General features: G+C 43.5%; 1 protein-coding gene across 1 annotated transcript in view; it reads right to left on the reverse strand.

Moving 5' to 3' along the window:
• Positions 1-27,548, reverse strand: part of NTHL1 (nth like DNA glycosylase 1) — a 159,389-nt gene that overhangs the window by 126,948 nt on the left and 4,893 nt on the right. The window contains exon 2 of the mRNA XM_085630232.1: positions 14,121-14,380. Within this exon, the coding sequence (XP_085486358.1) occupies positions 14,121-14,380 (260 nt within the window). The remainder of the gene's footprint in view (positions 1-14,120; positions 14,381-27,548) is intronic.

Raw genomic sequence — 27,548 nt, forward strand, 5'->3', positions numbered from 1 at the left:
GCTCAAGTCAGTATGTAGCACAGCTGCAGTATAATCCCTATGTACTATACTCCAGTGCAAAGTACAGAGAATTTAACATGATGCACTGCTCCTAACTCTCCTCCACCAGGAACTTATTAGCTCCAAACTCAAAACGGCTTACTCAAATCAAAAGTGCGCAGACAACCACATTTGCTCTCACACTACTAATACACTACGGCATTGGCGCAGCGGCACCGTTTCAGCAGTCTCTACCCTACACTTATTTATGTTTGTTTGCAGTTTTACATAGCGCACACCTGACCAGAAAGTATTGGAGCGTTTACATGAGCATCAGTGACGTTACACAAGTAATCATAATCATTTTTAGGTCTCGCTGGCGTTGCAGCGCGAAGCGCTGCCGCCAACGAGAACTATTGTTGCCTAGATGCCTCTCAAGGGAGACAGACCGGGGCACGCGCAGCGATCAGGGTCTGTGAACGCGCTTGCGCAGACGCGCACACAGACACACGCGCGCGCGCACACACCCCGACGCTGCCGACCCCCCTCAGCCACGCCACTCCCACCATGACAGTCTCTGTCTCTCCTCACCTGCTGTCACCCTGCAGCGGCGGCTCCTGCAGACGGCCACTGCACACCTCCATCGCCGCAGCCGGTCACTGCTGCACCAGCCGCTCCCCTTCACTCCCAATCCATAGCAGCTGCCTGGCTGGCCCAGCCTCGTAGATGTCCCGCCCCCACTTCCGGGAACGAACGAACTACAGCTCCCGGCGTACCTTCGGTCTACAGCTTCCGGCGCACACTGCGAGAGCTGCCTGTTCTTACTATGTGCTTGTTGGGAGCAGTGGACGTTCGCATTGCACATTTTTTTAAGCCGGAGAGAAAATGCTGTGTCACGTGTTCCGTATTATCGTGTTTGCTGCGAGCCTGTTACCAGCGCCCATAAATATCAAGCTGCTCTAACTAGTTTACAATGCCAGAGGTGACCCTCGTGCTTAACATATGATGCTGTGTCTGTGCTTGGAATGGGGGTGGGTGAGACGCTAGTAAAACCTAGCCACGCCTATAATACACATAAAACATGGTGGCTTCTCTGAACGGAATGTTTGCAGCTCAGGGTACCGATGTACCACCGGGAGGTCTGCCTTCAGCTGAGCTATTGTCCACACCGCCTGGCCCCAGAAGCGCTGGAAATAGTCTACGAGACGAACTGGAAGCGTCTTTCGAGGTAAGGAAAACTATGTTGTCACGTGTGTTTTTTATTAAGCTATACCAGTGTTGCACTACGTTTATGCTTGCCTCCTGAAACTTGACATGGCACAGGCAGGTGCCCAGTCTATGCGACGTATTACGTATAGCAAGCCACCAATGGTATTCAGGGCCACTTAAGTTCTATTTACTTGTTTCTCTCTAATGCCAAAGGTAATGTTGAATCATGCTGTGTTTTCATCTACGATGTTTGCTCGCGCTGTATCACGTCATTTTTGGTCATGCTCTGTCATTTCAAGCTTACAGTGCTGATGATGTATGCTCACACACTGTCGTCATATGTGATATTTGCCTATGGCCTCTCCATTTGGGACGTTAACTCGTGTTGTGTTTTCATATAGAAAGTTTGCTGGCGCTCTCTTGTCATATGTAATTTTTGGTCCTGCTCTGTCGTCATATGTAATGTTTGTTCTCAGGCATGTTTGCGCACTCTCTTTTGTCTTATATAATATTCTCTTGCCCTCTGTCTTTATTGCTCTGTCGTTATTTGTAATGTTTACTCGTGCTGTGTTTTCGTATATAATGTTTGCTCGTGCTCTGTCATATGTAGTCTCGCTCATGCTCTATCGTGATATGTTTACTTATTGTGTTGTCATGTTTGTCTTCACTCTGTTGAGAGAAGTTTGCTCGCACTCTGTCGTCAATTGTTTCTATATCTTAGTTGTCAGCTCACATATTAATCACAATCTTAAATCGGTAACATTTTGAAGCAGACCTTCTCTGAAACCTTCAACTCTTACAACCAGGTGTTAGCACTAAATCGTCGCCTTTCACCCCTAAGTCCAGACAGCCTAGGCCCAGCCCCAGACCACCCCACACATCTGCAGCTTAATGATCCACCTTTGTACATCGATACACAGAATAGAAATAGGAAATGGTTCCTCCCTCCTATCATAGTGGTGCATTTGTTTAAATTCAGTTAATCCCTGGCAATCAGGGTCAAGTTCATCCATTTAGAACTTTCAGGACAGACAAACCTGGTTGCCTTATATGGTAAAGGGGCCATCCAGTTAATGTAACACTAGGTCTGAAACCCAGGTAGACATATCCAAACAAATGAACTTTATGGAATGCGAATTGTTAGCGATGTAGAAATGGATTGGATAAAGATAATTTTAATTTTCTCTACACTGAATGGCTCCTAGATGGCACACAGCCACTAAATGGGCTTTTTGAAATTCAGCACATAATTGTTTTTAGCACGCAAAGGTGGCGTCATGCCCATGAAAGCCATGACATAAGTCCCTAGAAGTGAACAGGTCTTTTATACGTTCTGATCTCTCTGTAGATACATCAGGCACACTTTAACCCCTAGCATGTCTTTCTCATGGGGAGAGGGGTCCGACTGCCAGAGGGCCTCATGGATGTTAGTCAGGTGGGGGTGATACACCTCATGCCAGGAAACAGCAGGCTATGCTGTACTCCAGACCTTGTGAACTGCTGGGCAACCTCCATGCAGTCAGCTGGGCGAGGACATACACTAGAGAAAGGAGGCCCTTTGATTGCCTCCATCAGGTATAAGGTTATGGCCTCTGTGGAGCACATCAGGAACTGCTACCTTATCTGGTGCCTGCAGGGCAATACGTTGAATATGAGTGAGTCTGGTTGGAAAAATATAAATGTTGGTACGGTCTGACATGCTTTGAGCTCAGGACCTTTGGTCGGTCTCATACTTTGCTCCTTGACCCCTGCCTCTGGCTGCTACAACCTCCTCTTAATTACTGCAATATCCTCCTCTTAGCGCCCCTCCCAATTTCGTTGCTGCTTCCAACGCCAGGAAAAGGTGCTCCAGTTTGTCACAGGCATTCTGCACAACATTTCATGGTTATCTTATAGAGAGCAAGCAGGCTGACCCGATCGAATTTCCTCATCCTTTAATGGCCTCACCCCTCCATACCATGTATTGAAAATTTCCTAGTAACATCAGATGACTTTGACTGTCTCCACCACCCGTAGATCATCTCACAGGTTATCGAAATGTCAGTGAAAGATGTTGGAGCGCTGTGTAATATACAACACTTACACATCTTCTTCACGGCACTATTTATCACTACTTTGAAGACGTCACAGGCCGGTCTCTTCCTCTGATATTTACAATCTAACAAGCGGTCAAAAAGACCATTTATTGCAATGCAATAGGTCTCGCATTTGCGAGAGTTTAAGCTATTAGTATTGTAAATGACAATGCCTTTTATTTATGTTTTAAAACCCAAAACATAAATAAAAGGCATTGTCATTTACAATGGGAATAGCTCAAACTCGCGCGAATGCGAGACCTATTGCATTGCAAATGCTTGTTTAGGCATGTAGTGATTTGCCAAGCATCACAGGATACTGAGCTTTCGCCTTCGCCGAGACTTGAACCTGGTTCCCCACTCAAACCTGGTTCCCCAGCTCCAAAGTTGGCAGCTCGGGCAGTAAGGCCACATCCTCATCCCACTTATGACACCAAAACATTTGCCACATCGGCCCCATCTCCCTCACACACTTTGCATTCATCCATACATCACTGTCTAATGCTTATGCATTCTACTTCTCTTCTAGCGCCTTTTCCAATATAAATTCACATCTCAGCGCAGCAAACAAACACAATTAGAACACAAACATTGTAGTAGTGCAAAACATGGAAACACTACCCAAATGGATCCCAGGACAAACGCACACTATTATTCGTGAGAGTTAGTTAGATGCTACACATCCACAAATGCACTTCACTGCCTCCTCCAGGGTGTGAAGCATTATATAAACGAAAAACAAAAATCAATATAAAAGCAAAGTGCAGCACTGTGAGAAAACAGGTTCATTCAAACCAGGAGCACAATGCGTGGGGTCTTGCAAGGGAGGCTTGTTTACTTTAACACAGTGATCGAAGTGGGTAAAAAAAAGTAGGGGAACTGTGGGCAGAGAATCAGAGGGTAGGAATAACCCGGGCATTGGGTCAGTGGGCGGAGTCAGAGGTGTGGCCTGAAAGAGGAATACTTCCAAATTGTTAGTATTTGTTTGGCATTTCACTGACCAGTTAAAGCTTATTACATTATTTAATTCAACCAATGGATACACGTTTATTTAAGGTTTAATATGAGTTATTGACATTAAAATATATTCACAAAGTGGGATTCGTTTCCAATCACAGAATTTCCCAAATACGCTTAAAAGTGGAATCACAAGCCATTTGTATCTGAGCCATGGAGTGTCTGTCATCAGCACTTCTTTTCTCTTTTTCCACAAAAGCAGTTCAAACTGGAATGGCAAAAATATCCTAGTTTGCAAATGTTTTCCACATAATTATGGCTCTGCCATATTTGCCACATAATACATAATCTGCTGCATATTCTGACAATTTTAACCAATATAAACTGTTCGCAGCTCAAACGGATCAAAAGTTACAAAACATGTGACTTGTATTGCTGCAAAGTGGACGGCCCTTTGCAAAGCTTGACTGGACACCTTTCTCACTGCTGCATTTGTATATTAAACTGGTACTAATGAGGCAAAATCTTTGCAGAAACTTAGTATGTGTAAAAATGTCCAAATAATAAAGTATCAGAAAATATACTGCATTACGCTGCACCTTTTTTTGCTGCATAATTTAGTCAACACTGCAGCATAATGTTGTCCTCAATTGCTGCATAACTCTAGTGGCCTCAAAGCAGGCAGCACATGTAAAAGCGCTTGTGCATAAAGCAGAGAGCCTGTGAAGTTTTCAAACTTAGTTTGGAGTGCGTGCACATCCGGCTTTGACGATCATGGTGAGTTACACTACTACTGCTGAAACAAGGCCAATGGAGGTACCAAAGGGTGAGGTGGACTGGCCTCAATGGTCCTGTGATCTCAGTCACATATTCACTGCCGCTCTACGGTGCGCTGCTTCATAGGCCTGTCCGCAAGACTGGAGGTGAACTTCAGTATGGATTGTGGTGGACAGGCCTTCAAGGTTCCCCCACACTTGCCGCCACCGCTAGGGGCTTGGATCCACCTGCTGGTGCTAAGACACCAGAGCTTCTAAGGTACAGCAAGGCCTTCTCAGGTCTAGCATGGGAATGTTCTCTCTTAGGAGAGAGGTCTGGTGGACTGGTTATTAAGGCTGAACCTGGTTCCCAAGTTCCAAATTCGGCAGCTCTGGCCATAGTGCCACCTCTCCCACACTGAACACGTTACTGCCCCACTGAGAGAAACTCGCACTGCCTTCAGTTCAGCTACAACCCAATTGTGCCCCACTATAAAAACCTGGATGAGACTCAATTCAAATTATGCACTAGACAAGAGTAATATGCTGCCTGGAAAAAAAAGTATCATCCTGGAATAAGCAAACACTCATAGGGAATGCAAAATTCTGTAAAGTATGTGAAATGTAAGCAGGTACAACAAACAACATGGTTACCTTAAAGCGTTTCCTTTACACTCACTCAGAAATCAGTGAGTGCTTTTGCCTGAAAAGTTAAGGACTGGTCTACAGGGCCCAGAAGGGACCAGTTTCCATGTCCATTGCTTATCTCCTTACAAAACGTAAGCAGTATGGTTTAAAAAGACCACTTCCGTAAACACAGAGGCGCGGTACACATTTTATTTTCCAATCCACCCATCAACCAGGTATTGCAGTACCTCCAGGAATGGTGCACTTCCCCACCCGGGGAAAACAATGTTGTTCAAAGAGAGACGAGGAAACAAAAGTAGCGCTTCACCGGCAAACTCTGTAAAGTGGCGTTTGGGTGTGAAAAAAATCAATCTGGCCACTTTGCAACAACTGTCTTGCTTTATTTAGTTATTTTTCATATATTGAACCTTTTATTTCTTCCCTCTACCCGAGGCAAATAGTTTAACCAAGGGAAAAACTCCACTGAAAGACACTCAACTAGACAGTATGGGATAAACCAACAATTCTAAGTCATATTATGTTATGTTAATAAAATTTGTAGAGCGCAGCGGTTACCCTGGGGTGTCCTGGCGCTATGTACTGCCTAACCGGAAGAGGTCATTGGGTAAACAACCAGGTCTGCAAACCCTTCCTAAAAAGAAGAAGACTGGAGGCATTTCTCAGGTGGAATGGCAGATCATTCCAAGCTTTAGATGCACATGCAATAAAGCTCCTGCCACCCCAGCTGGCCTTTTTAACAGAGGGCATCAGGACCTTTTTCGCTCCAGTGGACCGAAGGATCCTACTGGGAACGTACCACTTGAACTTGTTCTTCAAGTGTTGTGGGCCTATCCCATTAAGGGCCTTAAAACTGTACATAGGGCCTTAAAACATACCCTATGCTTCACCGGAAGCCAATGTAGCCTGGTTAATTCTTTTTTTAACCGAGACAAATTTGGGAATACCTGACAGCAGCCTAGCAGCCGCATTTTGAGCAATCTGCAACCTGTTGATAAGATGTTTTTGGGCATTCAAAAGGATGCCATTGCAATAATCCAATCTTGACATAACAAGTACCGTGACCACTGTCCTGAAATTTCCTTCTGAAAGGTAGGGTTTAATTTTCCTTAAAATTCGTAGCAACAGGAAACGGGCAGATACCACGGTACTAATATGATCACCAAATGTCAATCTACTGTCAACAGTTACTCCCAAGTTCTTAGCTTTCAGCGATGGGGAGGGGCATTTGCCCAAGTCTGCTGGCCAACAGTCAGGTGTCCAAACATGGGGATTGTTTCCAAAGACAATAATCTCGGTTTTGGAGGAATTTAATTTTAAGCAATTTGAAGCCATCCATCCAGCTATCTCTTTCATACAGTCATGAAAGCGCACTTCCGTTTCTTTTTCCTCACCGTCCTTAAATGATAACACTATTTGAGTGTCATCCGCATATGAGGTTGGCTGAAAACCATAAGATTTTATAAGGGCCGCCAGCGATATCATATAAATATTGAAAAGCGTGGGGCTCAGTGAGGACCCCTGAGGGACCCCACAAGGAAGGCAGAAGGGGTGGGATTTATAATTGTCCACATCGACGGTCTGAGATCTATCGGAGAGAAAGGAATGCAACCTCCGACAAACGGTCCATCAAAACCATGTGGTGGACCGTGTCGAAGGCCGCCGATAGGTCTAACAGGATCAATACAGCCTTCCCTCCACCATCCAATGCCTCCCTTACGTCATCTATGGACTTAATTAAAGCCAACTCTGTATTATGTTCTGCTCTAAAACCATATTGTGTTGGATCGAGTATTTGATTAGTTCGAAGATAAGAGCTAAGCTGAATGTTCATAGCCTTCTCAATAATTTTTGCTGGCATTGGAAGCCGCGAGATAGGCCTATAACTACTAGGGTCTGTAGGGTCCATAGTGGGCTTTTTCAATAGGGGGAGAATAGATGCTCTTTTCCACCCCTTAGGAAAACACCCAGAGACCAAGATGTTATTGATCAAAGGGTGTAAAACAGATCCTATAACCTCCGGAACAGTTTTCAGAATGGAGACCGGGCAAGGGTCTGTAGGAGAGCCTGAGCTAATGGAGTTCAAGAGCTTAATGATTTCTGAACTTTCTAATGGGAGAAACTGATCGAATACAGGCCCAATGTTGGGTTCTGACTGACTCTTACTTTGGAAAAAAGTTCCAACTCCCTTCTGACCAGGGGAAAAAGTGGAAAATATACCCTCCACCTTATGTTGGAAACAAGTAGACAATTTATTGCACAATTCTGGGCTACTTGCAATATTGGGAGTGTGTGGTACAGCAAGTTTTTTGACCATTTTAAATAATTCTTTAGCATTGGATTTTGCTTGAAGGATTTCGTGAGAATAGAAATTCTTTTTTGTTTCCTGCACCAATTCTTTATAAGATTTGAGGCTATGTTTATAAGTTTCTTTATCCGAGTTTTTATAATCCTTCCTCTAAGCCCGCTCAAATTTTTTACAGACCAGCTTCTGGGTTTTAGGTTTGTCGGAGTACCAAGGAGCTGAGGGTTTGGCCCGCTTGGGCGTCCACCTTTTTACAGGGACCAGTTTTTTGCAGGCTTTATCTATCCAGTCTGAATACCCCAACACGGCTTTATATACATCCGACGGGAGTGGAAGGATGGATCTCTTTAGTTCCTCTTCAAGCAAGGCCTCGTCCAAGTCCTTCCATAATCTTTTTTCCAGTATCTTTGTGGGCATAGATATGGATTGAAGGGCTTTTGAGTCCTGCAACTCAAAGATAACAGCACTGTGGTCTGACCAGGTCAAGGGTAAAACCTCGTGCCTAGACAAAATCGGGATTGTTAGAATATATCCCAACCAGGATATGCCCTTTATGATGCGTAGGACCTTCCACCAATTGTTTCAATTCCCCCGCTTCCATTATTTTATCAAGGTTGGAAGTGTCCAGGTCCCTAGAGTCCTTGAGTAAAAAATTAAAGTCCCCTAATACCACAAATGTTTCTGAACACATACTTTCTTCAAGTAGGGTGCCTATTGTTTCCAGAAACCCAGCTCTGGGACCCGGAGGACGATAAAGAAGTAGCCCTTTAAAATTCTTAAAATGATTCATATTAAAATTAAAAGAGAGCGCCTCACAAGAGGTATTGGATGCTGGATAAAAAGTGGGCTTCATAGAGTCCCGATATATGACTGCTAGGCCCCAACCCCTCCTCATGGGTCTATTCAAGGTGTGACAAAGAAATCCTGGGGGAGTAGCTTTTGCCAAATCAGACCGGAGGCTGAATCAGCCCATGATTCTGTAATAAAAGCAATTTTAATGTTATGCGCTTCTAAAAATAACGCGCATTCTATGGCGTGTTTAATCAAAGACCTGGCATTTATAAGTATACACTTGATTGTGGTTTGCTTAACTTTAGAAGTTACTTCACCAAACTTGTTATGATGCCCACTAGCCGACTGATCTCGAATATTAGGTATCTGAAAGCCACAATGTAAACATGCCCCTGCAGGGAGTCTATAACCTGACTCACATACATACCTTGGGCATCTTGAAGGACCTCCTCCAGGTCTGAGCTTCAGAAGTTAATTTTTTGTGTAACTCAGGCAGGCTGTGATCTGACGACCAGGGGTTCCGGGCCCGGACCGAGCGTGTCTGCGCCAGCATGCCTCCTAAATAGGCTCCGTAGAATGACTAGTCCGCTAACCCGATGACCACCAAGATGGCCGCCCGCTCCCCTACAAGACTGTTCAAATCCCGCAAATGACCCTGAGAACAAAGTTAGCAGCAATGTGGTTTGTAGCAGCCACGGTAACAAGCAAACCAGCAGCAATGTAAATTTAAAATAGGTTAAAAAGTATCGCAACCAAGATTAAAATCACGGTAAGAATTCTAACTCGGCAACGACCGGTCGGGCATTAAACACCGCTCCGACTCCAGCCAGGCAATACAAGCGCGTCCGCACCAGCGTGCCTCCTAAATAGGCTCATTGGACGACTAGTCCGCTAACCCGATGACCCCCAAGATGGCCGCCCGCTCCCCTACAAGACTGTGCAAATCCCGCAAATGACCCTGAAAACAAAGATAGCAGCAATGTGGTTTGTAGCAGCCACGGTATCAAGCAAATCAGCAGCAATGTAAATTTAAAATAGGTTAAAACAAAAGTATTGCAACCAAGAATAAAATCACAGTAAGAGTTCTAACTCAGCAACGACCGGTCGGGCAATACCATGACAGCTAACATACGAAACATAAATAAATGCTAACTTAGCTTGACAGGGGGACTTTGCATCTAGATCAGTGTTACCTATAGATTAGGAAATATTGAGAAAGAAACATTACTGACATAATTAATTGTTTATATAAAGCCTCCTGCGCAGGTGAGGGCATTTCTGATATGAATAATAAACTGTTGATTAGATATGTCTTAACCCCTTCCATGCGGCGCAAATTCCGCCGCGGTGCTGACCGTTTCTTGCGCGGGCGGGCTCATGACGGAACGGTTCCGTCATGAGCACAGCTCAACCGACGCTCATGACGGAACCGTTCCGTCATGAGCATGGAAGGGGTTAAATCATGACTCTAATCATAATGTAGAATTCATGTACATATTTGTATTGTTTGCAGTTAAAATGCTGAACAAAGTGACTTAACAAGATAATACGATTAACCTTGAATTATGACGTGCCAAGACAAGAAACATGCTGCGGCCAATCATTTCTGCACGTAAAAATATTGTTTGGCCTTGCCCTTCCTATAGGTTGCAAGTACACTGAATAGCTCAATTTTGCCAGTGGGCGCTATAGTATTTGAGCAGTCCTGCTGGCCACATCTACTGCAGAGTGTGAGCCTGTGAATAAAAGAGTTAAATGTTTGGAGCAGCTTGTGTGGGAGGAGTCAGACAATGAGGCAGATGGGTGGAGCTGGGCACCAGAGGAGGATTAGTCTGGTCAGTTACTTGCCTGCCATGCTTCTGCTGAGCAAGGGTCACCCTAGGTCAAGGGGAAGCATTAATCAGGCCTAGATTGAGAATGAGGGCGATGCCTGCATGCTGCAAGCATCCTGAATTTCACCAGAGGACAAAGCACTATGACCCAAAAACAAGCTGAGAGACACGGAGTAGTGTGAGGTCTTGAAAGCAAATCCTTTGCTGTCCTCGTGAGCACTTGTTTTGGTCCATTGAAAAAGAGCCTAAAGAAGTCCATGTCCCAGACCGAGGCATGCAAAGAGAAACAGTTTTAACATATCACTGTCCCCCAAGCAAGGGTTGGGGTGAAAAACAGCTCCATGTCTACAGAACAAGGAGTGTGAGGAGCAACCTCAGGAGACACCACCATTGCAACTGCTCTCATGGAAAGCGACGGCTTCTAGCTCAGCGGAACAAAAGAAAACAAGCATTGGCATAGCCAATAAGTCTCTTCTTTGGGACCTTAGAAGTATTTAGGAAATGCAGCACATTATATTGAGTACTGTACTATCCAATGTTCTTTTGCGCGCAAAACAACCGGTTGCATAAAGCCGAATCAATCACTGTTCTATTGAAAAGCGTCGGCCGAGTCACATGTGAGTGATCACGATAAAGATTGCAGAATGTGCCACGGTTCAGTTGTTAATTATTAGCCGTGCTAAGTGTGGGGGATCCCATGAAAATGTTACGCAATTCCCGCATTGTGAATTTTCTTTTTAAATAAAGCACCTAAAAAACAAATAGATGAATGCGGGAATTCCTTTCAGGGGATAATGAGCGCCCCCAGTAGCGTAAACAAAAGATGAACTACACCACGCTGGGTCAAGTTTGCGTGATGTAATTTTTAAAATTTTTTTACAAGTAAAGCACATAAATCGCGCTAATAATCAGCACTCTTTGTCCCGTTAGAATGGGAGTTGAAAAAGAGCTCCAATACCTCGGGGCGAGGTTCATGCGCTGTAAAAAAAAAAAAATCTAAATCAAGCACATAAATAACAAATAAATAAATGCAGGAAAGCCTTGCAGGGGATTGAGCATCTGGGGTAGCCTGAACAAACAAATGACACACAATTGATGGACGGAATGCAGAACAAATCAAAACATTCACCCCCAGTCAAGAGTTCTGGGTTAAATCCATCATTCTTTTGCTCACCATGCCACCCCAGTTTAGGCCTGGCCGTATGCAAATCAGTCTTGACCCTGTGCCTCATGGGAACAGTCCGTCCCGAACTGCCAAGCCAGGTCCTCCCTGGACCGGAAACAAGCATCCTAGGACCGGTTTCGGGGTTTCACCCCTCTTCAGCCAGGATAGCTTGATTCCAGTGGCAAGCAGAGCCCAGGACCCACGTCTGGGCATTCCTGGCGCACTTAAGGCGAGAAAGCAAAAGACACACAATTGATGGACGGAATGCAGAACAAATCAAAACATTCACCCCCAATCAAGAGATCTGGGTTAAATCCATCATTCTTTTGCTCACCATGCCACCCCAGTTTAGACCTGGCCATAAGCAAATCAGTCTTGACTCTGTACCTCATGGAAACATTCCAGCCCGATCTGCCATGCCAGGTCCTCCCTGGACCGGAAACAAGCATCCTAGGACAGGTTTCTGGGTTTCACTCCTCTTCAGCCTGGATAGCTTGATTCCAGTGGCACAGTGAGCCCAGGACCCAAGTAAGCACATCAACTACACCACACAAATTGAAAGCCTTTATGGGGGATTATGGGCCGTGGTAGCCCCCAGACTGCAAGCAAAAGCACAAGATGGGGCGTTGTTTACATAGTAACCTGATCCACGAGCACTGCAGCTGAAGGCCTGCGTGCCACTGCTCGCTTCCGAAGGCAAAACGTCATGGGAGTGAACATTTCAAGAGAAGTGGGACATGCCTCCACCTTTAGCCATTTGCGTGCTTTGATTCTTGAAAGACAAACGCAAAAGCCAATCCAATGTGTGGGAGGAGTCAGACCCACACAGAGTAGTAACATGAAGCCTCGCAGAGCAGCGCATGCGCGCTGCTAGGCTCAATCTAAAAAGGATCCTTGTGCTAACCAAGGCAAAATGACTAAGCTAGAAGAATTGAAACATGAGCAATACTACCAGTCTGCCATTAGAATCAATAAAAGAGAACAAGGACAAAACATTCATTTTTCATGTAATTGAAACCCTGGATCCCCTTATAAGCAGGGTTTGTCACCATTAAGTGGCACAATCTATTGTTGAAAATAAAGATAAAGCCGGTTGTTAGTCGGGAAGCTTGTTTTAACTTTATATCTACAAACAGACTGGGGGAATACCCACAAAAGGGGGCTTTCTTCACTAAACACCATGAAGCTGGAGAGTTTGTGCAGCTCCGCTCCATGGAAACGACAAGGACGCCAAAAGGAGGTCACCCTGTTAAGCTCCCATGATTTGGGAATCGTGGCTGAAAGAAATTCACCAAAATCCATATTGTCAAGATATCAATGCAATAGGATAAAATATAAAGGTATATATTTCACTAATTAAAGAGAATTTTAATTTGTGTGGCCTTAGAGATTTTCTTAACTACAATGCTTCAGAATCTTGACATTGTGTTTACTTTGTGCCTTGTTCTTACTCGCTCTTTAGCGAGTTAAGGCTCAGGTTGCCTGACTGGGACCTATTGGTCCCTAGCACTTCCTTACTTTCTAAGAGTGCGTCTACACTAGGTTAATGCCCCCTCCCAACTCTACACTCAAATCCATTATATTACCATGAGGGAAGAAGGTAGTGAGTATATTAAACACATTGTTATAATGAAATACTTCTGTATTCGTCATTACTTATCACGCATCAATGGTATACAAGGTAAAAAAAAAAATTATACAATTGTATTGGTCAAAAAGCATCAGTTAACATTAACAATTCTGTGGCTTCAGCGGTTATTGTATATGAAAAAGTTTACATGATGTGAACTTTAAAGCACAGCGGACAGGAGGCGAGCATATGGTAGGCATAAAAAAAAAATGCATGTAGAACAAGAGGGAATGTTGGCATATTAAATAAAACAGAGTAGCCTCGTCCATGCTTAATAAGGCAGAAAAAGAAAATCCCTCTAAGTGTCTGAGACCTTGAAGCACTCGTCCTGTGTACGTGTGCGCTCCCTCCTGGCTTTACCGATGTGTGAACGCTACATACAAGTGGTCATGGTGTCATGAAGGCTTGAATAAGACCACCCCCCTGTTTTCTTCCAGATATGGGACAGTTTGTAGGTCACTAGGGTGGAACTAGATGGTTGGCAAAAACACTCTGTAATTCCGCCCAGGTTATTTAGAAGACACGGTAAGCTGCAGGGACCAGAAAAATTTGCGTTTGTCTCTATATACTCTGCCATTTATCAACTTTAGAAATAATTCACCTTGTACGATTGATCTATAGATGGCTCAACTTTAAGACTCAAATTCTAGGCACCAGACAGTTTTTAATTATATTCAAAGAAAAGAACATTTTTAGGATTCCATCCATGAATTGGGTTCTCCAATGTATTTTTGCAAAATAACTAATATTTAAACAATCAACAATCTCAGCATTACCTCTGGAGCTGCAGTGCGATCAAAGCACTTCTCCGCACCCATCTCATCCACAGGCGCGTCCTTCCCCTTGCGCATCTCCCGGATGTTTTCCAACTGCTCTCTCCAGTCTTTCGGCTCCCATTTCGGCTTCTTAGGGTCACCAGCGGGTTGGTCCTTGCTGATTTCCTCATTCGGTTGTGACTCATAAGCAACTGTTAGAGATTTCTTCTTCGACCTGCGCTTTGGACAGCATGCCCCTCCGCTCGGCTCCTCCTGGGCACCTACGGTAAAAAGGTGAGGGACTGAGGAACAATAATTTTTAATTGCTCGACAATGCTAGACATGACGATTCTCCGAAAAATCTTAAGACTGTGAGTCAGAGATTTACACCTAGGATTTCTATAGAACTACTCATTTTCGAATTCACAAAAAACACAAGTATGCTCGGAAATCTATGAAAAAAGTGTCAACTTCCAGGTGCAGGGTAACTTTACCTAGCTGTACACCTGCCTATGACCCAAAAGGCTTACAACCTAAAATCTTAGGGGATATTTGAATTTGCATAATTACTGCCCCTGTTTTTTTTTTCTTTCAAATGTATTTAGTTTTATTAATTTTTTTTAAAACATTTTAATCACCTCATTTCACTTATGTGTAAATAAAGGCATGTTCCTCTTCTAAATATTAGCCTTCACTGGACACAGTTTCCTGTGTTTTATTTACTGTATGATTCTTGCTGACCCCTACTGCCTTCTAGAGTAAGCTTTGACCCATATGGCTTTGCTACCCATGGACAGTCAGTTGCTTAAGGGGAGTACCCTGGATATTCACCTGTTGTCCAACAGTTTGAGGCCTGGAACACCAGAGACACACAGAAGCAAACACCATGAGCACTTCTTAGTGACCAAAGATTTCTCCAAGACCCAGAAAATCAACCATTGGTAAAGTCAATAGGCCTCACCTTTGGGACGTATAAGCTTTGCCAAGGGTTCTAACCATACTGTACAGCATCCTCAATTGATTCCAGCATAGTTTTATTTTTTATTTTAAAGCCATACGAAGCCACCTACAGCATTTTGTAGGCACGCACACCAAGCATGCATGCATCTACAAAATAATAGAAGTGTTTTATTTTTTCTGTATGCCGCTCTGAGTTGGATTGATAAACAAAAAGAAATAGGGTGGGGTGAAGCAACACAGTGGAGGTGGAATCAACAAGGGGGCAACAAGGAAGGAGTGGCGCAGGGGTAGCAAGAGGCAATGTGAAGTGGCAATATCAAGAGGGTGCAAGTAAAATGGAGGGCACAGGTAAGAACCACGGAGGAGAGGAGAATGTGGGGGAGCAAATAAACATGAAAGAACACAACACAGAGGTGGGTGGAGAAACAGTCGAAAAACCAACACAAGGGTGGGGTAAGCACACAAGAGCAATGGGGAAACCAAGGGTAGCGAAAATGACTGAGGGAGAGACATACACAAGAGAGATAGCAAGAAAACACATGAACTCTCAGAAACTAAACTAAAAGAAAAAAAATGGAGCAGTGGAAGGTCAAGTAATGGATCCATACTTCAGGGGACGGAAAAACCAAGAGGAAGTGAATCCTATATGCACTAACAAATTAAAAGAAAGCAAATGAGAGTGGCAATGAAACCAACCAATGGTAAGTATTGGGCGGGCTTTAAGCGCACCGTAAGGTAACAAAATGTCTCACACATCGCATATTAGGAAAACTGCTTTATTAATAAGGCACACAGTACTGCCAATCTAAAAAGAATTTACAAAAGTATGGATAGAGCTGCTATTTTTCAAAACACAATATGTTATGTTTAAAGGCAGACAAAGCATTCTGAATGGGAAAGTGTACACATTTTCCATGCTCCTCTTTAAAGGATGAGAAATGGAGGAACACATGTGCACAGACACAAAGGGAAAATAAATGGGAAGGTTTGCAGGTAACAAAAAAGTACATGTTTTATTGAAAAATATAATCTGTTGGCAATGTAGCTCACTAGCTCAATGACCTTGGAGTGCCTTCCGTAGCGCTTACGACTAAAAACTACCAGTACAACAATACAAATAATACACTTCTTCATTTGGTGTCCTTCAGCTTCTGTGAGCCCAGAACAGCTGAGAGAGCAAGGCCAGAGCAAAGTTGGTAAGAGCAGGAGGCTTTTGCTGTGCACTTTCACATCTGAATATGCAGTTTGTGAATGCACCTGCTTAAGATTTTCCTTTCTAAAAGCTGTACTAAAGTGACAAAATACGACCCCGCCCTCTCACCCCCCAAAAAAAGGTAGTTAAAAATGTAGGTATTTAGAGGCAGCTTTATCGGTTTTGTTTGAATTCAATTTGTGCTTGGGAGTCAACTTATAAATAGCTTTTGGGATAGTAAGAGAAGGATTTAAAGTGTATGTTAGCTTTTTCAAGAGTTTAAATCGGGCCTAACCTGCAGTGTTGAACAAGAACTGAAAAGTGTGTATTGGGTCAGTCTGCATCAGACTGTTAGTGGAGAAGCGGCTCCTTTCCCCCTCAGCACACCAGTTGCAGGTTAAGTAATTGGACTGGTCCACAGTCACCTGAACAGGCCTTCCTCATCACCTCCCACCTTGTGCAGCCCTTTAAGAATAAGGTCACCTGATCTACAGATATAGGGTTTAGATTGGTTGTAGGGCTTAGAATGTGGGTTCCTATTGGTTCCCAGGGCTTGGGTGTCTGTTGGCATTAGGGCTTAGGTTCTAATTGGTTCCCATGGCTAGGGTTTCTATTCTCTCTGGGGCCTAGAGCCTAGGCTCCTAGAGTTTCCGCCCCCATGTTCCATTACTAGAATTTCTATTGGTTAGGGTTTAGGACTTGCTCTCCTATTGGTGCCAAAGGATTAGATTACCATTGGCACAGGTCACCTGGTCAATAAGGTTATTCAAACAGAGGGTTTGGGCTTTGAGTTAAAGGGTGTCAGGATAAGGTTGCTGTCTTTTGGGGCTTGGAAAGGGTGTAGGGCCTGGAACCCAGTCCCCTTCTTCAAAACTACAGGTAAGCAGTCAAACATTTACACCATCTATATGTAGCATAAAGACGAACTATCCTAAATACACACCCCTTTTACTGAACCACTTATATTATCCAAATAACCTCTTTAACAACATAAACAACCACCATATGTACACCAAACAACCCATCAAAAACATACTAACTGTAAAACAGCATCCTAAACAACTGACAAACACAATGTCACTTGTCTGGAGTAAACTAAGGGAAGACACAAATGTGTGTTCACAGGGTTCACTGATTGTACCTCCCCCTCAAAAACCAATCACACCATAGACAACACAGCAGCTTCAACACCACTACCTTTCAAAAAAAGCTCACAAACCTCGAAATTTCCCAACCCAACAACCTTCATTCCAGCTCTACCCCCAAACTGCAACCAGACTACCCTCCCAACACACCAAAACCATAACCTTGTTACTATAAAAACCCTGTGGAGAATCTTTCCCCAGCTGGGATTTCTACACAAGGTCCAGGATACCATCTCTCGTTCTGTCCAAACTCTATGATGCCAATAGCCTTAACCACGGATCACCTTTAACGACTATAAAAAGACTACTACGGATTCAGAACGCAGGCTGGCAGACTACTCTTACATATAAAGCCGCAAGACCACATCTCCCCTGCCTTGAAAGCCCTGCATTGGTTACCGTGTGCCAGGAGATCCATGTTCAAGTTTCTTTGTATCACCGACAAAGCGATACATGGAACAGGACCGCTCTTCATCAGGAATACAATCACCAAACACATTCAACAAAGGAACCTCTGCTCTAGAGTGGCACCTCGCCTCAAAATCCTTCTCTGTTCAAGCAGCCAAACTATTGAACTCTTGACTCCCAACATAAGATCCACAGATAACCACCTTATCTTCAGAAAATTACTCAAGAATTTTCTCTTCCCCACATAACCACCATGCGCAAACTGAAATATACAACATATTCCTATGTATATAAGCATGACCAACCAACATAGAAAGAAGCAAAAGCAATCTTCCGCCTCTACATACTTTCAGTGCCCTCAGTGACAAGGTTTTTCTCGACATTATTACTTCAAGAAGATTACCAAGTTAACCTTCTGTCCCAGTACTTCCACAAATCTTTAAATATATTCCTAAGAAGCCTGTGCATGGGGATAGCTAGATGCTTACTTACTAACATGTCCCTGGAACAAGGTTCATTCCAACGAGATTTGAAAACTTCCTACAGGAGACCACGCCTCAAAAAAAAAAATCTTGCCCCATCTGACCAGCAAACTACAGGCTTATATCAAATGGACCATTCTTGAGAAAAATATTTTAAAAAGCAGTATTTGCCCAACTTTCAAAATGTTCTGAAGAAAATGACTTGATGTCAGACTAGCAGTCGGTTTGTGATCAGGCAGAGGCACAGAGTCAGCGGTTATCTCAATTTGAGATGACCTCAAACTCACAGCGGACAAGAACGGAGTTGCCAACTTACTGCTGTTTTTGACACTGTCTACAACCATACTCTACTACAAAGACTCGATCATCTCGGAGTACATTAAAATGCTCTAAAATGGATTGCTTCGTATCTCAGGAGTAGACAAGGGCAGTTTACCCAAAACCTTCCACATGAGCTCCACCAACCCAACACAGTGACATTTCTAAATGTAAATGTGCAGATATTTATATAGCGCAAATCACCAACCGGTCTCTAAGCGCTTGCTTAGGGAACCCGTCCTGGTATTCCCCTGTGAGATAACCCAGCAGGGCATCCACAAGGTGAAAGCCAGGCATCCCGCCGCGAGGGGCCATTGTGGAGATTAAGCAAGCTATTGCCCAGAGTCGCAGAGTGTGAACCCATGAATCGAGTATGCACTGGAGCGAGAATTATCGAGTCCATGGACAATTTATGGACTCAAGACCCAGCCGAGCCGGGAATTGAACCCTGGTCCCGGGCTGATCTCTACTTCCAGGTCTGCAACTCTAACCAGTGAGCCACACTTCTCCACAAGGCCCATCATATCCCCTTCTATTATTCAACATCTACCTAAACAACCCCCCTCCCTTGGCAAACCTGATAAAATCATTTAGCTGCACCAGGTACAACAAGGCAGAAAACACCCAAGTCATTTTAAAATGAATGGCATGCAAGTCCTCTAAAACCCCAAACTTGAGAACTATTTTGGCCCATGAACACATGAAAGATAAGTAACCACCTACAGCTCAACACCGCAAAGACAGATCATGACCTGTGAACAATAGTAAAAACACCAACCTAAGCCCATATGGGCCATGGAACTTGAGAACGCTCTAAGGAACATCAAGAAATTAAGAAATCTTGGGGTAACCATGGATTCAGACCTACACTTGAAACCACATGCCAATGTCGCAAAGAGAGCCTTATACTTAATGATAATGCTGCATTGTACCTTCCCATAACTTGCACAGTAACAAAACTACAAGCTATCCTCACACTTGTAAATGCTAAGCTTGAATATGCCAGGACTATATCCTGGCACACCCAAATTCATCACACACAAAATACAACGAATCCAAAATCCTGCCGCCAGACTGCTTCACCACTTTCACCCAAAAGATCACATGAATCTAGTCTTGTAATCAATACACTGGCTACATTTAGCCAGATGGCAATTGTTCAAGATACTCTTCAGTGTCTAGAGAGCCTCCCAAAAAAAAGGACCACTATACCTCCAAGTTAAATTCAGGCAGTACCATCAAAACAGGATACTGCGCTAAAGACTTGCACCACCAATCATCATACCACCTTACAATAAAAAAAATCCACACTGATGGAGCAAGGTCTTGTAAGGAAGAGACTTGCTCGGAAGCAATCCACTCGTTTAACTCACTAACAAGTTATTAATAAGGTTTAGTGAAAACTAATACGCACCACATGAACACGCGGGTTAGTGAAGCTTGCCTATGTGTGTACTAATGCGGATAACAATGAAGACGGACTAATACCGCTTTTAATGGGAAACTGTTGTGCGCATGCGTCAACTGCATCTATGTAGTATGACTAATTAACGCTTGGAGGGAAATTCTGGCGCATGAGCAGAAGACACTAAAATGGAGTCTTGAAGACTCGGGTGCATGGCAGCTGATTAGCTGAAACAAAAACAAGCTATATTACTAACGCTAATGCGGGAAATTATTATTAATTAGAACATTGGAACGTTGGCAGCTCCATTGAAGACAATGGAGCGCTCCGGGCTAATACTGGCCGGTATAAGCCCGGAGCACCAACATTCCAATGTGTCTTTGTTCACAGCTCTGGCTGTGAACAAAGACTTCAGGGAGCCTGAGGGGATTTCAATCCCCTCACGCTCCCTGAAGGGCTTTGTTTTGGTAGAACATTCTGCCCTCTAGTGGCAGAATGTTCTAATAGCCTTATAGCCCTTCGTAGCAGGGCTATACCGCTGTTAATGGCCCGCTGCTGTTGTTAAAGTCCCTCGCCTTCGGCTCGGGCCTTTAACGCTGCAGCGGGCCATTAACAGCTGGTATAGCCCGCTACGGCGGGCTATAAGGCTATAGTAATGGGGAATAGAGTAGAGGTGGGTGGTATACAGTGCGACCACTTTATTTGTGACATTAATATTCGTCTTTCTGACTTTATTACTAGTGCGCATTTGGGCCTCTCACGCATAACTGAATTAAGCTTAGTAATGTGAAGTCTGCGCATGTCCACTGAAAGTTAACCCTGAATGATCACTGAGATATTGAACGGGAGCCAAGGACATGAGTGTTACACCCTGGGAACGGATGGTGAAGAGTTCAACGATGGGAACTCGTATTCAAAATGTTATTAAATTGTTTCAAAATGAAATGTGAAACCGTATGAGAACTAAATTTATGAATAAAAATTAAGGGGATGGGTTTGTGAACAATAGTTAAACTGATTTTAATGACATGTAAGCATGTATGATGGAGCTTCCCCCCTTGCCTGACCAATCATATTTCGTATTTTTACGATATTGTAACTTTAGTGGGTGGAACATGAAGAAACGAAAGCTATAATTAAGATAGCCTTAGTTAGTTAGTGAAGCAGAGCAGGAGAGACACAGATGTTGTGAGTCGTTGATGCTGAATTGCTGCGAGGGAAGTATGCTGGATGCTGATGCTGGGGAAGATGCTGTGAGATACTGATGAGGAGCCGAATGCAGAACCTGAAGCAGAACTTTCTATCCTAATTTAATCGGGTTCGATCAGAAGATCGCGGAAGAATCTCGAGGAGGAAGAGAGTGTCAGAGAAGGATACGGCGCAATTGTCGGTATTCTAGAGAGGTCAACTATCCTGTCCTGAATCCTGTCCTGAAGTCTTTGTCTCCTGACCTATCCCGGGGGACCCTTACCAGCCCTTTGGCCAGAGGGTTGGTCTTTCACACCATTCTTGGTAAATATAATTTCTCGTTATTTGCAGATGTTCTTTTCTCTCTGTCCTCTCCCTTTCTGAGCATTAATTATTGTACGAGTCTGAGGTAAATGCTTCCTTTGGATTTAATGAATTGAATTTTCTCTACTATAAATGATGGTGACTGCATTGTATTTTGAAATGGTTCACATGCATTTAATTTAGATAAAGATTTAGACCTTCCTGAGTTTGTGATTATTTACTTCATAACTAAATGAATAGTTAGAATTTTGTTAATTATCACCATCAACTAGTTCAACCAAATGCCCATTGACCAGAGGAAAGAACTTCGTGATCAGTGAAGGGGTAGTTTGAGATGAATAGAGGTACCAAATAACTAATCCTGAATATTGTGAATATATTATATATATATTACCTACTGGCGGTCGCCAGTAGGTAGTTATAGTTAGGACCACGTTTCCATAGGAAATCCGCAACATTCTATTTTGAATAACTTTGGCGCCGGTCGACGAATCCTCGCGAATTTTTCAAAATAGGTGGGGCGCTACGCTCCGCTCCTACCCTGAAAGTCTCGGGGGGATTCGTCAAGCGGGGGCTGAGATAAAAGGGGGGTCCCAAAACGCGTTTTTCCCATGCATTTTTCCATAGGACCTTTAGACACAGCTACAGCCCGAACGGCTGAACAGAATTACTTGAAATTTGGCAGAGAGGTAGTCCTCAGGTCAAGGAAGTGCCTTTTGTAGGTTTGGTGTAAATCTGTTCAGTAGATTCTGAGAAAATAGCCTTTAAATCAATATATATATCTGTGGCAGCTTACGGTGCGCTTACGGTGCGCTTACCGTAAGCTTACCGTACGCGTACGGTGGCGTGCGCGAGCGCAATTTTGATTGGCTCTTAGATCTTAGTAAACATTCGAATCGGTCGAAACCAGGAAGCGGCGGCCGCCATTTTATCTCTCGCTCTCTGAGTTGGGCAGCAAAAACGAAGCCAAAAAATGTCTAAAGAGGCAGTTTCTTGAGATCCTAACCACCCAGCATTGATATAGGGGTCCCCAAACAACCCCCAAGCCCCAAAAAAAAAAAAAAAAATTTCGGAAAATCGCCGATTACGCTTACCGTACGCGTACGGTAAAAATTTTTATTAAAAAAAAATTATCCACACTCTCCCCCCCCCGTGTGCAAATGGCGCCCGAAGAGCACCATTTGTGCATGGCTTATTAGATATAAGAAATTAACAAAGAATAAATTTCACAAAGATGCGCATAATATGTCCCCCATGTGCGCACGGTGCGCGAAGCGCATCGTGCGTACATGGCCCATCCCGCATAACGTGGGCACGCGGTGCGCGCAGCGCACCGCGTGACCACCGTGCGTGCACGGCACTAACTGCGTAAAGTGGGCGCGCGAAGCGCACCGCGTGCTCACAGTGCGCGCACGGAACGAACTGCGTTAACTGGGCGCGCACGCCACGAATGGCGTAAAGTAACTTAGCATTTAAAAAAACGTACAAATTCACTGAAAAAACCATAGGTTTCACACACGTTATAGTTCGGAATTAGCATTTAAAAAACCTTGAAAATTCACTGAAAAAACCATAGGTTTCACACATGTTATAGTTAGCTGTACATTTCACTCGTAAAAAACCAATGAAATTCCCCCGTTATAGTTAGTGCAGGCAACTATAACTCACGCGACCGCAATCTTCTGCTGATGACATATGTGTCTTTATGAAAAAAAAATATTTGTAATATATGTATAGCTAAAATTTAATGGAAGAAGACATGGGCAAATAAGTGTCTAAATACAGTATTAGCATCAGCAGAGGATTGCGGTCGCGTGAGTTATAGTTGCCTGCACTAACTATAACGGGGGAATTTCATTGGTTTTTTACGAGTGAAATGTACAGCTAACTATAACATGTGTGAAACCTATGGTTTTTTCAGTGAATATATATATATATACATACAAACATTGACAACCAGCGGTTTACTCAAAGTGAGTCTATGGGCCCAGCTGAGTATATGATAGTAGAGTATCTGCTGTTGGTACACCGCTGAATCAATACTACCTTACAATAAAAAAATCCACAGACGCCCGTGCTCTCCAAGTACAAGAATAAAAGCTTTGGAGTGAGCCAAGATTAGAAGCATCTAGAAGCACACTTCAGCAATTGAAAATAAAATAAATTAAAGTTTCATCTACAGTTTGCAGTCACAGATATGGAACAACCCACCCAGCACACTACTTTCTATACCCAGCTAAGCTACGAAGGGCTGACGTATGGGTATTGTATAGTAATGCTTATTCATATATAACCCTTTGGCCCACACTAATACTAATACCAAAACAAGCAGAGTTTGGCAGACAACTATAGCTTTATCTTCCTACACTCATTTAAGACATATTTGTCACAGATCTTGACAATCGCCCTGTGTTGTACCAGCCAATAAACATTTCATCACCAGCTGAACAGGCATGGAATAGTGCAGAGATCTGTCACACAGTGCTGGCCAATCAAAGGACTCTAATCTAGTCCACCACTGCAGGTTTCTAATAGCTACACACTATGACCACTTCTTTACACCTCACAATGACAGTATCACAGTCTGACCCAGCAGATCTCCCCACCATTTCTCTATCCAAACCGCACTTGATAAGAACCAAAAACTTCAAACAAAATATAAGGTTTGACAATCCAGTGCAATATCCAACTAAGTAGACTGTCACCTGAGAAATACCATAAAGGGACCGGCAGAGCTGTTCAAAGCTGACAAACAATAAACTGCACATCTACCTCTACACTTACACACAATACGAAAACACTTCCCATACAAGATCAACAATTAAGGTAACACCATTCCAACCACACACTCTACATGGTGTAGCTTAATGCCCATGTACGCAAGCGCTTTAGTGTCCCAAATGTTGTGCCTTGGGGATGCAACCTACTCCTTACTGATAATGCTAGGTGCAATGCCCATAAAATATTAATATGATGACCAGAAAGCAGTTCAGTATTTTAACAGATTAAACTACTTGAGTTTGGAAAGGAATTCTACATTTGGATATTAAGCTACTGTTAAACATGCGACCAAAGGCACCAAAAGAAGGGTGGATATACAAAAAGAATAAAGATGTTTCCACCTCAAGAGAGTGGTATCAACCAGGTATGCAGTTCCATATAGATAAAAAGACACAGTTTAAGGTAGGTCGTTTATGTATCCTAAGGAAAGAACAAGAGTCTGCTCGTTTTGGAACTAGGGCCCTCACACACCCCAACGTGTGTCATGCTTCATCATTGGGCTTGCTCCGCGTCGGGCTGGTGTTGCAATGCCCGACAGGCACCCTTCAATTAGTTATGTTTGCACTGCAGCCATTTTAAAGAGAATCACCACAAACCTGTCCCAGGACCTTAGGCAGCAGATCCAAGTCCCTTGCCTGGAAAATGAGTCTAAAAGTGTGACCTAAACAACCCTATTTTGTTCCAGTTGGAGTTATTCTTGACCAAGAAAGGTATTACTCCACATTGTAATCGAAAGGCTGCTGTGATACCATGGATGGCGTCTCCAGGACTGCCAGTCTCCCAGATGTGAGGGGACATTACCTTAAGTTGCTAGAGAGGTTAAGGGTCTGCCAAGCACCGAGAAGCTTGTCTGCCTGCCTGCTAGGACAGAGAAGGACTGTGCATGGCCCTGAAGGAGGAGAATGTCCAGTAGTAGGAGCCCAGGTCTGCCACCAACCATGAGAAGTGAACAATTCAGTTGGAGCGACATCAAGAGCGAGCTGTGTTGCAAGAGGTCATCCAGTATCCCCAAACACTAAAAATGAACTGCATGAAGAAGCGCAATTGTATAACCTCATGCCAACCAGCACTTCTACATTCAAAGTACTGGTGCCTCCCATGTGTGGTGGAACAAGGAGTGACTGATCATCACTAAATCAGGAAGTCTCTCCTGGCCTGGAGTCTGCACCTCTCAAGGATGCCCAACCTGGAGACTGCACCTACCATAGAAGCTCGTTCACAGACCAAAACCCCTCAGAGTGCAGCTCCCACCGATCCCGCCTGCAAGCCAGTGTCTGCAGTTGTTTGCAAGACAGAGGAAGAAGCAGAATAGCTACAGTGGATGAAAAGATGGCAACTGGTGTACAGCAGCGAGCACACCAACATGTGTATGTGTGAGCGAATGCAGTATCTGCAAAAACTCCTCTGATTAAACAATTCCAGTCTGTATACTTTTTTATTACCAAACAAAACAACTAAGTTGACCAGTACATATTTTATTTCTAATTAAATACAAAACGTGACACAAAAGACTAAAGAACCCACCAGAAACCAGCATTGTTAAAGGCAAGAGGTCTTGTCTTTGGGACCTCTTGGCTTTGCAACTGGTTATTAATAATGCTGTACACCAAGGGTACCCACAAACATTTTCCCAGTGGTCAAAAACTATGGTTTCTGGTGCGGCCAAAGGCTGCATTGAAGCCAGCAGGTTAAGGTCAGGGCACAGGTGGTTGTGAGGTGAGTTGAAGGGTGTACATGATTGGAAGGGGAGTCGTGGCGTTATTTTGAATATTTCATTCCATAATGCCCTCTAAATGATGCCCCTAGTCTCTAGAATTGACATGATGTGCTATGCTGTATCTGAGTCGCAGTCCCTCTACTACGCCCTGGGGTAAGCCATCTGCTTGCTATAGCCACATTTAGCAAGTCAAGAGTGCAAATGAAGTAACTTGGGTAAAGAATTTGAATGAAATGTAATCTTATGCCAGACACTCGCCTTATTCCGATGGTCTCATTGGTAAACATTAGGAAATCAGGAATGCTTAGAATAAGGCCACACTAAGGTAGCAAGCGCTATAACTCTATGACAAAGATGCCCCCACCCCCCATCTGACGCAACTTGCACTAGAAGTGTTGCTGATAAAATGAGCACATGGGGGGGGGGGGGAGAAGAGCAGGGGTTCTTCTGATAGTTGTTTGTAATGTGTGTGCACATACTTCCTTTACTGCTCTTGATTATATCATTGTGTAGTTTTAGATACTTGCGAAATGTCCTCTGAATGTGTACCTGTCCTGTTTTCAGCTGATTCTACTAAAATATGTTATAATAATCACATTATAGATGCTATATTGAAGAGGACTAGTCTTTTTCAGCACTTGTATGTTAACACTCAGCACTGATGTAAAAGCGGAGAAGTGCTCGCCAGATATTTGAGCAAATGCTACTTAAATTACAGTAAGGTCCTTCCTTCAGGACCTGAGTAGATGTGTACCAGCAAGGGCACATGCATGAATTGTCATTTCTCAATTGGCATGCAAAATTGTGCCGAAATCATTTTTAGAGTGGGGCGCTGCCATTAATGTTACATTACTGAAGTCATACGGATTGTGAAAATCCATATTTCTCACAAAAACCAATGAGAATGATAACAATTTAGTATGTAGGTAGTGATACATTTCTGAGCCCTGTCATGCAACTACATTACTAAAGAATGGTATGGTAGCACACTGCCAATACAGGCAACACATTTTCCATTAAAATGACTGTTACATTTGAAGAGGTATACAGCTTTACTGATAAAAGTATATAGAGCACAAACGACAATATGTGGAAAGCTGTATCAACAAGTGTATTGATTTGTCTTGATCATATTAAAACCTTTGTTTCCATCATAGTTCAGAATTAATTTTAAAACACGCTCATGTGTGCTTTGCTAATTCTGATATGGTCGGAAATATTTGTACAGTTTATTTATAAGCATTTCAATGTTGTTGTGAGCTAGGGAAAAAAATCCTACAGCCTTTACACACCCCCAGTGAGTATCACATAAATCTTCTCACCTTGTAGTCAGAGAAAGAAAAGTAAACACCAAGATCCATTTAAAAGGAATAAACAGCAATTTGATGGAAGACAGAGCATGACATTGGACCTCTGGCTGTAAACGGCCAGCAAATGTGATAAAATAAAGACAAAATGGAAAGGCCTCTTTATTACTTATACGATGTTTGAACTCCAGCATGTTTATTTTGGGGGTGCTTCAGCGGCAC

This window comes from Triturus cristatus, chromosome 10, assembly GCF_964204655.1.
Source record: "Triturus cristatus chromosome 10, aTriCri1.1, whole genome shotgun sequence".
Taxonomy (NCBI): Eukaryota; Metazoa; Chordata; class Amphibia; order Caudata; family Salamandridae; genus Triturus; species Triturus cristatus.